Raw genomic sequence first — 13,692 nt, 5'->3', positions numbered from 1 at the left:
AAAGCAGGGTGGCAACGGCATTCTAATATGTTGCGACCAGACAGCCAGTCGCTTCAAGTGCCGGAGAGTCGACTAACTGGATGAATAACGTAGGAGGAGCATGGTCGGAAAGAAGATAGGCCCTCTGAAGAGGCCAGGGAGGCCATCGAGCGCGGCCACCTCGCAGTCGGGTGAAGAGTCGGGTGAAGTGAGTCAATCAATCTAGTGGCCTAGTACAATTGCTGTTGTACGGACGAGGTTCTGGCTGAGATTGATGAATTGCACTAGGCCCTACCCGCAGGGATACTAGGATATGGCTGTGGTACTTGATGTTGTCCGATGGTGGCTCCAGTCATGATCGCTCGCGGGTTGGCACAAACACCAAGAGATGTCCCCACCTTCCCGATTCCCAGACCAATGGCCAATCACCCGACCAGAGCCTGGAGAGAAACCCCAGGTCGGGCCGCGCTATTTGAAGACCTGCATCTGCATATAACCAACCAGCAGGGCTTGGTCAGATTTTAGTGTTACCAACCAACATTGAACATGAAGCCCCGCACGACAAAGTAAGGCAAGTAAGTACCTATCTCCCTGGCCAGCTAGGCAGCTGTCACCAAAGGGACCGTTGTGGTAGGCGGGAGCTATTTTTGACTTCCTCCTCCACATGCCTGCCCAGTCCCTTGCTTCTTATACTGTGGGCTGTAGCTTGGGTGCCGAGTCCTGGCTTCAACTTCTTGTCAGAACAAACCAGATCTCAGGCAGTCCAAATACAGCGCTGGTCTCGGTCCATCGTGACGTGAAAAGAACGGATAAGAAGAAAAGAAAACCCGAAGAAAGTGGGTGTCGTTTCGTTCGGTCTGATGCTGTTGGGGGAGGAGTACGGGTATGTAGGTCAGAGAAGGCTGAGCTTCGAGAACCGGAAAGTCCACCTGCAGGCAATATCGCCAGCGCCCCTTGCCTGTTCAGTCTGACAATCTCACCCACCATCACCTTCTCCAAGTCCTCTCCGCTCCCACTGTCTCCCAGCCTCGACCGGCCAGGTCAGCCGGCCGTGACTTGGCTTGCCTGCTGCATACAGCATGCAGACATGCAGTAAGTAGTCAAGCCGTCCTGGTCCGACACGAATTTTTGGCATACCGCTTACCTTCGCGGTCCATTATGTCACGCATGTCACCACATCCACCACACTGAGAGGGGTTTCTCGCCCTCGCTCTTTTGCCCAGCTAATTTGTTCCTTTATGAAGCGAGAGGGGGTTGCTACCCTCCCCTCTCTCCATGGCACCAGTCGGGCGGGTTTCCTGCAGACACGGACATATCCATATTGATTGAGCTCGAAAGCGACGATTCTTGCCCAAATAGAATGGGGCAATTAAGTTTTCGATACTGGGAACGGCCTAGAATGGGCAATGGGGATCGAGCCACCTTCCCTATTCATTCACTGGCCAAATGAAATCGCATGGTGTGATCCAGTATACCGCGGCTTGATCCATTCGTGCCTTTCCCCTTCGGCTTACTCCATGCTGGCCAAGGGCTCTGTTGCGATGCCACCATGTTTGCGAATCGATTACGTTGGAGGCACTCGCATCTCGTCCTCAAGCCTGTTCTGGACCCCGATACGAAGGTGAACTTTTCGTCTATCCCGTCCCTGGGTATGGGTTTTCACAATATCACCCGACGCCACGACGCCGCATCCTATAGCGGCCTTGGTGCAAAGAAGAATCCCCGGTCGAAATTCGGGTGTAAGCGTTGCTCAACTTATACTCAGCCGGGTACCTTCGCATCTCTGCCGTTGCAGTTTCTAGAGTCCACCCCGCATGAAAGTTCATGGCCCTTTCAGTATTGGACGTGGCAGAGGACGTGGCTCTCCACACGGCTTAAGATCACGATTCGTCGAAGTGCCAAGCCTAGGTGACAACTCCAAAACCTGGGCAGCAAGTCTACCAGTGAATTACACACACATACCTACTTACATATCTCTGGCGTGACGGACAGTAAGATCAGAGCGGTACATGGACCAAACAAGTGTCTTATTATGTGTACCAGCTTTCTCAATCTACCCATTGGCGTTGAAGATGGACTGTCTGCCGTGAGTCGGGTTCTAAGCCTAGAATCGTGGCATGCCCAGCCTCTGATGGGAACCGGACCGGCTGTAAGTAGGAGTAGCGTGGTAGTCACCACATAGCACATATTCCAACCCGAGGTTCCATGAGCAAGGATGTCTGGTTACATTCTGTCTCTGTGGGTACCTTTCGTATGCAACAGGTCGACGGCAAGCTAGCTCTGTGCATCCATGTCCCGGTATACCGTCTAGTAGGTATCCCCTGCAGGTTGGTACGCCAAGTTGCCCGCGAGCAGCCTTATTCACCTCCCCTCGCTCCACAAACGTACAAGAAGCTGAGTTCCGGCTCGGTCCCCTCTATCCCTCTCTCGGTGTTGGTGCTTACTTTGGGACTGACTTCGCAACCTGCTTGGACATTTAGCTAGAGCGTCAGCGGAACAACTTGTGCGTTGGCTTGCCACCATCGTCTGTTTACTCTCTTTACCAGCACGGCTCGCAGGGTATTCTCCCATTGGTTGCTCCGAAGCCGCATCCTGCAGCGAGGCTTAGAGCTGACTCTCGGAGAAATCTCGCGTGGAGAGCTATATACACCTGAAGGGGCACTCGTTCCGTTGCAGCAGGTCCTCGCCCCCCAACCCTTCCTCGGCAGAGACGTCAGGTGTTTTTCCCTCTTTCAGCGGTGTCCCATCAACACTCGTTCGTTATCAAGGGCTCCCGCAAAGATCAATTGACATTGTATAGCAAAGTCAAAACATACATTCGTTGCAATGGTTGCTGGAAGGCTGCTGTGGGCTTTGGCGGCCATGCCGCTTGCTGTGTTTGCGGCGAATGGAGTTGAAGCGAGGCAGTACGATGAAGGACCAACTGTTACGAGTACACGATGGCACACCACTGTCTTGTGCAGCTCTACTGTCAAAAACTGCCCGGCATCCTCTACAGTCACCAGTATGATTGTCACAACCTCGGTCTTGACCACAACAAGCCCGACTTCAAGGGTGGTATCAACCTCGTCAACTTCTACAAGCAAGGCACCATCCAAATACCCAACCGCGCCGCCCTCGTCAAGCAAGGCATCATCTACTTCTACGGCAGCTAGCTCTTCAATTGCTTCGTCAAAAGCCTCATCATCCAGCTCGAAGGGAGAATGCTCTGCCCCGGCCGGCGACTCTACGGTCACGGAGATCAGCACTGTCACAATCACCTCAGTCTCCACCACCACGGAAACTGAGACTGAAACGACGACGACAACGGAGACATCGGTAACGTCTGTAACTTGCTACGTGACCGTCTACGAAACGGAACGGTATGACTCCCGTGCCAAACACTAAAGTACATCACTAATTTTGATTACAGGTCTACAATAAATAGACCGACAACACAAACGTATGGCCCCATATTATGAAACCTCAAGTGGGATCATGACTGACTTGAAAACACCTAGAATAACGGCGTCCGCGGATCATGTCACGCGTGTCATTACAAAAGTATCTACGGCCACCACCACATATACAACCGCAAGAGTACGTCAGAGTAGGCCTCCATCATAGTTCCATGCTAACCTCTATGTAGTCATACCCGTACTATGTCACCATATGTGCAGGATCGCCGACACCAGCACCTCCGGGTGGCTCAACGACATGGACAACAACTACAACTACAGTAACTACGACGACCTATCTTGAGGATTATGGCATGACGGCAGCTTGCACGAAAGGTTGCCATGGTGATAATCCTTACACTTGTGTCGTGAGCACGAAGTGGTCTACTGTGACTGAGACAAGGACAACTACAACGCCCGTTACCGTCTCCGAGACAGTCGTGTCCGTGTCTGTCTCCGCCACGACCGCGACCGCAACTGATACGACTACGACTACGGATACTGCCACAGTCACGCGTAGTGTGACGGACACTGCTACTGCCACGCGGAATGTCACGGACACCACTACCACCACTTCTTTGACAACGTCCACAAGAATAATTGTGACAACCGACTCGGTGTTCTCCACATACACTACAACAGAAATAGTGGTGTCAACGCTCCCTGCCTCAACCACAACAGTGGTATCGGTGTCGACACTCCCCGGATCCGTCATAACTCTGCCACCAACAACAGTCGTTGTGCCTCCTACTACGGTCGTGATACCGCCGACAACAGTTACTCTGCCACCCACTACAGTCACGGCTTCGGGTTCTGTAACAACTCTGCCTGGCTCGGTAACAACATTGCCGGGCTCGGTGACCACACTGCCGGGCTCGGTGACAACATTGCCGGGCTCGGTGACCACACTGCCGGGCTCGGTGACCACACTGCCGGGCTCGGTGACCATATTGCCAGGATCAGTCACGACACAGCCCGGGTCGTTGACTACGCTTCCTGGATCGACTGTGATCTCGCTTGTGACAGTCACGGAATTGGGCACGACTTCCATTCTGACCACGACTATCACCGTACCTCCACTCACTCAGACAGAAACTATAACCACTGGTTCTGTGTGCGCTGCTCCCACCAACAGTCCTAGTCTAAATCTACCAGCCTACAATAATGCGTCAGACTTGACATGGGGCTGTTCGCCTGGCAAGATCTGCTACCCGCGGAAGCCAGATGGATGTTTATTCTGGGCCTCACCCCCTGCGAAGGAGTATGTCTGCGAGAGCCAAGAATATTGCATTGACGCTCAGCCATATAAGTCAGTAAATTGGGCATCTGACGAATCGTCGTATTTCCCGCCCACTGAAGGTTATTACAACCTGCCACCGATTGCTTTTGGGTTGAGCTACGACATCTTTCTAGAAGAAAACGCCACGACGATATGCAAGGATTCGGAGGGCCATGAGTTTACAAGCACATTCGCCACAGGCAACTGGGAATCCCAAACCTCAATCACAAGATTTCCACCAGCGTCCACCTATGGTGCAGCTGTGCCAACTTACGCGAAGCGAGCGCCAGTCTTGCGGATGAGGCAAAATCAGCAGCTATCAGAAAACATAGTTCCTTCTATGTGTTATGCCATTTGCAACACCGCATACCTTGAAGCCCAAAAGATTGGCAAGGGGCCGCTGCTGTGCAAGCCGGACTCTGATTTCAACCAATATGTCGCAACGTGTAACGAGTGTAGCGAAGAGCATAAGTCCGAGTTGAAAGTTACCAACTCCCGTGGAATGACGCCTTACTTTAGTCAATACCTCGATTATTGCTCAGTGACACCGGCTGGCGCGGTGGTCTCGGACACCACGTCGGCTGTTGCAGAAATCACGAGCATGCAAAGTCGATCAGCAATTGCGCAAAACCCTACCAGCACAGACACGTCTATCGTTGAGCTTACGCCAACCACCACCTCCCAAACTAGTACCCCGTCTCCAACCTCGACGTCGCCTAGCTCTTCCCCTACTCCCTCCTCTTCCTCCACGCCGTCGTCTGCCACCCCGACGACGACTACCAGCCCAAGCTCTACGGCGACCCCTACCCCTACGACTACTAGTCCTACTTCTACAGCGGTCCCTACTCCCCCGAGTAGCTCAACAGCTGTCTCCCCAACGACCAGCACTGACACGAGCACCACCAGTGCCGGAACCAGTGCTGGAACCACCACCAGCGCCGGTCCCACCACCAGCTCCGGCCTCACTACCAGCTCCGGTACTACTACCAGCACCAGCCCTAGCGTCACTCCCAGCCCCAGTACTAGCGAGGGCAATGAAAGCAGCACGACAGCCCCGATAGCCAGCTCCAGTCCCTCGAGCACACCTGCTGCGAGCTCCTCAGCCATCCCGACAACAAGTGCAACTGTACCGGTCACAGGGGCGGCTGTATCTCGTTTCGCGGCATCTCCAGGCACAAAGTCGCTGCTCTTGACGATTTGTGCCGCGATCTTCGCATTCTAACGCATCTATATTAATGTTTGAACATATTAGCTAGTACTAATTCTCCATCACTCCTTCACGAACTTATGATTTGAATGTTATCTACCACACTCCCTTACGACATAACAGGTTTGGAAAAGGCAGCGCGTTTGGCAGCAGGCGGGACTCTATACACTCTTTTAGACGGACAATTAGATTGGGGGGTTTTGGGCACGTTTCTTCTTTATTCTTTCATTACGGAATACGATACCCATATGGCACGATCCTTACGGCAGAGTCCCCCTACAGCATGTACATTCACGGGCGAAGACGGATGAGTGAGGTATGAGGAATGAAGACGCGGTGAAAAGTGAACATGGATATATATATATATATACATTTCGATGTTAATCTTCTGGGCCACATCGGCTGGTGTTGGCAGTTTATATAACTTTGCAGCAGAATAGGGGCGGATCTGGACCTCGTCCAGGTCCTGGGGAGTATAATGGCGAGGTGGAGGATGGTTGAGGCTGAGAAAGCCTAGGTGACGGGTTTATATTATTCAAGGAGAGTGGTTTTGGTTAGTTACAGGAGTGCTTGGTGAACTTGAAATGAAATGAATAATAACGTTTTGATAACATAACAGGACTCTGACGATGAGAATATTGTGATTTGCTCACTGATACAGATCGCTCAGTGGTGTAGTGAATATCAGTCGATGAGTCCATTCATGACTGCATCTCATAATGAATGGAAGCTCCGCGGTCGTGCCTGTGTGGTAAATTCAATGTACAGATATGGTATGCAGAAGCATGGTTCAGGCTCCGGCAACCCCTCATTGAATCATCTCGCACCAAAGGCCTCAGGTGCATAAGGCCAATGCATAGCCACAGCAGGTAGCTGGCTTGGTAATAGGAAGTTGATTCTAGAAAGGCGATTGCAGCCCAAGAATGAGTCAATCGCTCTTGGTCCAGCAGCATGCACTTACCGTATGCTTTATGCTTCCCTTTATTGATTGCTTGATGATAGATGTCCCATGTCAAATTCTGCCTGGGGGATACGTCATTGGCTCAAGTGGTCTTTACTCGATAGGTACATTGATGATAAACGCGGGCCGCTTTTTTGAAGGCGGGCGGGCAGAGCAGACAGCAACTGAAGGTACCCCAAGAAGTACATAGTAGCCTGAACTAGCAGGTACCATTCCCTCTCCAGTGCAGTCCATGGTGGGGTGGTTGATTAATCCTCGACTCGACAACACACCTCCAATACCGAGCTCCCAACCCAGCAACAAACACACTCACTTCCTCACCATCTACATCTCCATCTCCCTCTCCCTCTCCGCGGAAAAAACAACATCTACATGGTCTGTTGATTGGACCGCACTCCCACACCAAACACGAATATCACGACTTTTTCCTCTTTTTAATCCACGACCGCCTTTTTCTCAAGCGCTAGCAGCTTGAGAGAAAGTGCATACTGCCAAGCTGGGGAAGCGCAAGCTCTCGAACGGAGACACGCCTCTCTCCCCCAAAAGAGTCATGTCGGTAAGTCCACCATGCCCTTCGTACATCCCCCCCATTGCCACGCGCCCATTCACTCTGTATTTCCCACGATATCCCCTCGATTTTGGCCTACTTAGGGATGTCGCCTCGGGCTGCCATGGCTAGCTGGCGCACTGCCAAGCCAATCCCGCCGCCACTTCGCAAGAACCAACACTGACAGCAATCGTCTGTCTACGTGTAGGACACCAACATGACCACCCCGACGCCGCCCCAGGTCGACCTCGTGACCCGGGTGCAGGTTGACGACTCCGTAGTGGGCAAGTCCGAGATCGACGAGTCCCTCTACAGCCGACAGCTCTATGTCCTGGGCCACGAGGCTATGCGACGGATGGGCGCATCCAACGTCCTGATTGTGGGCATGAAAGGTCTAGGTGTCGAGATCGCCAAGAACATTGCGCTGGCTGGCGTCAAGAGCTTGACGCTGTACGACCCCACGGCCGTCACTCTGCCTGATCTCTCCTCACAGTTCTTCCTGCGCCCGGAGGACGTCGGCAAGCCCCGCGATGCCGTCACCGCCCCGCGTGTCGCCGAACTGAACGCCTACACTCCCGTGAATGTCCACCAGTCCGCCGGACTCGGCGAGAACCTCTCCCAGTTCGACAAATACCAGGTCGTCGTCCTGACCGACACGCCCCTCAACCTACAACTTGCCATCGGCGACTACTGCCACTCTAAAGGCATCTACGTTGTGTGCGCGGACACCTTCGGTCTCTTCGGATCCATTTTCTGCGATTTCGGCGAGAAGTTCACTTGCTTGGACCCGACCGGCGAGAACCCTGTCAACGGCATCGTTGCCGGCATTGACGAGGAAGGCATGGTATCGGCCCTCGACGAGACGCGACACGGCTTGGAAGATGGTGACTTTGTGACCTTCACCGAGGTCCAGGGAATGGAAGCCTTGAACGGCGGCGAGCCTCGCAAGGTCACCGTCAAGGGCCCCTACACGTTCTCCATCGGCGATGTGTCAGGACTGGGACAGTACAAGCGGGGTGGTCTTTACCAGCAGGTGAAGATGCCCAAGGTCATGAACTTCAAGACTATCTCAACCGCCATGAGGGAGCCCGAGTTCGTCATGTCGGACTTTGCCAAGTTTGACCGTCCCCAGCAACTGCACGTGGCTTTTGAGGCCTTGCACGCCTTTACCCAGGCCCAAGGACGCAAGCCCCGGCCCATGAACGAGGAAGATGCAACCGTCCTCCTCGCCTCGGCCAAGGCCTTCGTGGAACAACAGAAGCTGGAAGTCGAGCTTGACGAGAAGCTCATCAAGGAGCTCAGTTACCAGGCTGCCGGTGATCTGAGCCCGATGGCTGCTCTGTTTGGAGGTCTGACAGCCCAGGAAGTGCTCAAGGCTGTGTCGGGCAAGTTCAACCCCATTCAGCAATGGTTCTACCTGGACTCGTTAGAGTCGCTCCCTACCAGCACAAAGCGGTCCGAGGAGCTGTGCAAGCCCGTTGGCTCTCGCTATGACGGCCAGATTGCCGTTTTTGGAAAGGAGTACCAGGAGAAGATCGCGAACATGAAGCAGTTCCTCGTCGGTGCCGGGGCCATTGGTTGCGAGATGCTGAAGAACTGGGCCATGATTGGTCTCGGTGTAGGCCCCAAGGGTAAGATTACCATTACCGATATGGACTCGATCGAGAAGAGCAACCTGAACCGTCAGTTCTTGTTCCGACCCAAGGATGTCGGCCAGATGAAGAGTGACTGCGCAGCCAATGCCGTGCAGGCCATGAACCCCGACCTCGTCGGCCACATTGTGTGCATGAAGGACCGCGTCAGCCCCGAGACGGAGCATCTCTTCAATGAGGATTTCTGGAACGCCTTGGACGGTGTGACCAATGCGCTGGACAACGTGGAGGCCCGTACCTACGTTGACCGTAGATGCGTCTTCTTCCACAAGCCGCTGCTGGAGAGCGGTACTCTGGGCACCAAGGGCAACACTCAGGTCGTCCTCCCCAGCCTTACCGAGTCTTACTCTTCTTCTCACGACCCGCCCGAGGAGTCGTTCCCCATGTGCACGCTGAGGAGTTTCCCCAACAAGATCGAGCACACCATCGCATGGGCACGTGAGCTCTTCGAGACCTCGTTTGTCAAGTCTGCCGAGACGGTCAACCTGTATTTGACGCAGACCAACTACTTGGAGACGACCCTGAAGCAGGGCGGCAATGAGAAGGCTACCCTGGAGATGCTCCGGGACTACCTTGTGTCCGACAAGCCTCTCAGCTTCGAGGACTGCATCATCTGGGCCCGCATGTTGTTTGAGAAGCAGTATAACAACGCAATCCAACAGCTTTTGTACAACTTCCCCAAGGACTCGACCTCGTCCAGCGGCCAGCCATTCTGGTCCGGCCCCAAGCGAGCTCCCGACCCATTGAAGTTCGACCCCAAGAACCCGACTCACTTCGGCTTCGTCGTTTCTGCCGCCAACCTGCACGCGTTCAACTACAACATCAACGCGAGCGGCGTCAACAAGGACACGTACCTGAAGGTGCTCGAGAACATGATTGTGCCCGACTTCGCCCCCGACTCGGGCGTCAAGATCCAGGAGAAGGACAGCGATCCTGTAAGTAGAAGTGATGGGGTGTATTTGCCAGCTGCTCAGCTTGACTAATTGACCGACCTATAGGACCCGAGTGCCAACAGTGGCTTTGACGACGAAGGGGAGCTTCAGAAGCTCACCGAGAGTCTTCCGGCGCCTAACAAGATGGCTGGTTTCAAGTTGACTCCGGTCGAGTTTGAGAAGGACGACGACACCAACCACCACATCGACTTCATCACGTCGGCCAGCAACCTGCGCGCCGAGAACTACAAGATCGAGCAGGCGGATCGCCACAAGACCAAGTTCATCGCGGGCAAGATCATCCCGGCCATTGCTACCACGACTGCTCTTGTGACGGGCTTGGTTGTGCTGGAGCTGTACAAGATCGTCGACGGCAAGACGGACATTGAGCAGTACAAGAACGGATTCATCAACCTGGCGTTGCCGTTCTTTGGGTTCAGCGAGCCTATTGCCAGCCCCAAGGTGGAATACCAGGGCCCCAACGGCAAGGTGACGCTGGACAAGATTTGGGATCGGTTCGAGATCGAGGACATCACCCTTAAGGAGCTCATCGACGATTTCGAGAAGCGTGGTCTCACCATCAGCATGCTGAGCTCAGGAGTGAGCCTGTTGTACGCCGCCTTCTTCCCTGCCGCCAAGCTCAAGGAGAGAATGGGGATGAAGCTCAGCCAGCTGGTGGAGACGATCTCCAAGAAGCCTATTCCGGAGCACCAGAAGGATGTGATCTTCGAGATGGTGGCCGAGGACATGAACGAGGAGGACGTCGAGGTGCCTTACATCAAGGTCAAGATAAGGTAGATGGGCTGAAACAAAAGGCGGATGACATTCTATACGTTCATCGTACCACGCGGCAGCAAACATAGACTTGTTTTTGGTCAGGCAAAGGAGATGAAAGTCGGTCGCTGGTAGATTTTGCTACTCCTATTACAGGCATTGATTGGCAGATGAGGATAGTAGGACAATAAGCGACGAGACGAATTGAATTGATACAGAAGCCACCAGTGCGTACTTTAGACAACCACCTTCGACCACCCATAAGTGTTTTCCGTGATGCCTCTACTCCATGTTCGCCGCGCTACGTTCACCATTCAAAACGGCCACCCCATACCATAGATTGGATGCATCAAATGAGTAAGCGGGCGCGGGCCTATGTATGTAAGGAGGGAGTGGGTTCGTTCGGGAGATGCCATGGCTGCACGCCCCCCACCTGCCCACCTGTCGCCCCTCTGCTGGCGCTCTTCCAGTTCTATTACTGATGACTTACATGAATGCCAGTCAGCATGAGCAAGCAAGGATCTACCCCACCACGGCCTCTTTTACGTCACCATTGGTTCGCCATTTTCTGTTTTGTAAACATTGGGAGTACTACAAACCGCCGCGAAGAGCCATTACAAAGCACGCACCCTTGCAGCCACTTTTCATAAGCTTCCATTGGAAAGAATATCAAGGGACTACCTATAGTGTAATCAAGGCAATTGACAGCCAAGCTGGTAAAGTGTAGCTGTATATAAGCTATCGTGACGTCCCGGCCCGCATCGCCAGCTGCCTGCCCCCAAACCCGAACCCCCTCATCCCGCCATCCACGCTTTCCCAGACCGAATGAACTCCAGACTCGTCCCCCGGGTCCAATCGATCTATAAGACTGTTTCCATATCCTCATCGTCGGCCGCAGCTGTCCATCGTAGAGCTCTGTCGACTCGCCCTACACCAGTTCCAGCTGCATCTTTGCCGCTACAGAAGCCTCAGATCAGAATGGTAAGTCCGCAATCCAAGGACCAATGGCGTTTTCATGCCTCTCCTTGGCTACATGTACCTGGTTTAAACTATATGCGCGCAAGCTGACTTATATAAAACATTGTCTCACACATACAGTCTTCCTCCGGAGCCAGCAACATCACGCAATGGGTCAAGCCCGGCGACAAGAGCGGCGAGTTCAAGCGCCAGACCAGCGCCTTCCGCGACTGGATCAGCAATGAGCCCGGCGCCAAGTTCCCTGCCGAGAAGGGTCGCTAGTATGTGTCTTCTTCTTTCCTTTGCGCGCCGACGAAGGTGATGTGTAGGTACTGACAATTCTGCCTTACTCGCAAAGCCACCTATACGTCTCCTATGCCTGCCCCTGGGCTCACCGGACCTTGATCGCGAGGAAGCTGAAAGGGTTGGAGGACTACATCAGCTACTCGGTCGTGCACTGGCACATGGGCGAGAAGGGTGCGTAACAGTTGTCGCCCAACCGCGGTAGCGGCCAACCCCGAGACTAACGCCGAGGACCCAAACAGGCTGGCGCTTCCCGACCCCCGAAGACACCGACGCCGAGGGCGAGAACGTGATCCCCGACCCGCTGCACGAGGGCTTCACCCACCTGCGCGACCTCTACTTCAGCGTCGACAAGGACTACGCCGCCCGCTTCACCGTCCCCGTGCTCTACGACAAGGTGGCCCAGACCATCGTGAGCAACGAGAGCTCCGAGATCCTGCGCATGCTGGGTAACGTCTTCGACGCCCAGCTGCCCGAGACCGGCAACGACAGCGGCAAGAAGCTCGACCTGTACCCCGAGCCCCTGCGCAAGGACATTGACGAGGTCGGCGAGTGGACCTACGACCTCATCAACAACGGCGTCTACAAGAGCGGCTTCGCCACCACCCAGGAGGCCTACGAGCGCAACGTCGTGCGCCTCTTCGAGGCCCTCGACCGCGTCGAGAAGCACCTGGCCGAGGGCAAGGGGCCCTTCTACTTTGGCGACCGCCTGACCGAGACGGACATCCGGCTGTAAGTCTTTCCCGTCCCATCCCTACTGCCCCTTTACTAACCTAGTCCCTCTCCCTCCCTTCCAGCTTCGTGACCCTGATCCGCTTCGACCCCGTCTACGTCCAGCACTTCAAGTGCAACCTCCGCGACATCCGCTCCGGCTACCCGGCCACGCACCGCTGGATGCGCAACCTCTACTGGAACCACGCCGCCTTCCGCGACACCACCAACTTCCTCCACATCAAGGCCCACTACACCAAGAGCCACACCCAGATCAACCCGCCCTCCATCACCCCCGTCGGGCCCTTGCCCAATATCCTGCCCCTCGACGAGGAGGTGCCGGCCGTGGCGGCCAAGAACTAGACTAGACCTTGGTGGTTTCTCTGGAGCTATGTATGATGCCATATATTTAATGAATCTATCTGCGAAGCACTATCAAATCAATCTCACGTAAACCTTTGGTGTGCGACAAACCAGTTGGGAATGTAGAGTGACTTCTTCGAGTAAAAAAAGCCTCAACAGAGGAGAGATGAAAGCACGACAGAGCTCGAATCACATGCACATAGATTTGTTCAAAATCATGTATTTACTTGCCCGAGCCTATCCAACAAAAACGCAACATAACGCCATGCCACCACACACATAACTAAAGACAAACAAACCAGTGACAAGCGCCCATAGCAGCTGTGGCAGTCTCGCCACTGATTATGCTATGGTAGAATATGTGTGTCAATAATAAACCTTTTCTGCTTTCCCTCCCTTCTCTTTCAACACATATACAAACACGCACACACACACTCATATCAACATGCCGTGTCACATACATACTCTTCTCCCATCTTCTTCTTTTTTAGGTAACCGCCAAACAAGAAAGAAACAGGTCGCAATAGATACCCAACACATATCCAGAGTATTTCATGTGATAAGTTTCTCTCTGCCGATTGCCCAGCATA

The 13,692-nt window shown here is 53.9% G+C and overlaps 4 protein-coding genes across 4 annotated transcripts; all 4 read left to right on the top strand.

The window, feature by feature from the left end:
* Positions 1 to 1,528: 1,528 nt before the first annotated feature.
* PG986_006336 (uncharacterized protein) lies at positions 1,529 to 1,857 on the top strand (the record flags this gene model as incomplete). Its single annotated transcript, XM_066842558.1, has 2 exons — positions 1,529 to 1,718; positions 1,817 to 1,857. The coding sequence occupies 2 exons, from the start codon at positions 1,529 to 1,531 to the stop codon at positions 1,855 to 1,857; spliced, it is 231 nt and encodes a 76-aa protein (XP_066702420.1).
* Positions 1,858 to 2,805: 948 nt separating this feature from the next.
* PG986_006335 (uncharacterized protein) lies at positions 2,806 to 5,917 on the top strand (the record flags this gene model as incomplete). The annotated part of the gene is made up of 6 exons (XM_066842557.1): positions 2,806 to 3,341; positions 3,392 to 3,421; positions 3,480 to 3,558; positions 3,608 to 3,864; positions 4,065 to 4,486; positions 4,572 to 5,917. 6 exons carry the CDS (start codon positions 2,806 to 2,808, stop codon positions 5,915 to 5,917), a joined length of 2,670 nt encoding a protein of 889 aa, XP_066702419.1.
* Positions 5,918 to 7,627: 1,710 nt separating this feature from the next.
* Positions 7,628 to 10,792, top strand: PG986_006334 (uncharacterized protein; the record flags this gene model as incomplete). Its single annotated transcript, XM_066842556.1, has 2 exons — positions 7,628 to 9,997; positions 10,061 to 10,792. The coding sequence occupies 2 exons, from the start codon at positions 7,628 to 7,630 to the stop codon at positions 10,790 to 10,792; spliced, it is 3,102 nt and encodes a 1,033-aa protein (XP_066702418.1).
* A 954-nt stretch (positions 10,793 to 11,746) lies between these two features.
* On the top strand, positions 11,747 to 13,102 carry PG986_006333 (uncharacterized protein; the record flags this gene model as incomplete). Its single annotated transcript, XM_066842555.1, has 5 exons — positions 11,747 to 11,749; positions 11,867 to 12,006; positions 12,084 to 12,202; positions 12,271 to 12,760; positions 12,826 to 13,102. 5 exons carry the CDS (start codon positions 11,747 to 11,749, stop codon positions 13,100 to 13,102), a joined length of 1,029 nt encoding a protein of 342 aa, XP_066702417.1.
* Positions 13,103 to 13,692: the final 590 nt, after the last annotated feature.

This window comes from Apiospora aurea (genome assembly GCF_038362705.1).
Source record: "Apiospora aurea strain CBS 24483 chromosome Unknown utg000004l_segment0_segment0, whole genome shotgun sequence".
NCBI lineage: Eukaryota > Fungi > Ascomycota > Sordariomycetes > Amphisphaeriales > Apiosporaceae > Apiospora > Apiospora aurea.
This window is presented reverse-complemented; position numbering and strand designations above follow the sequence as displayed.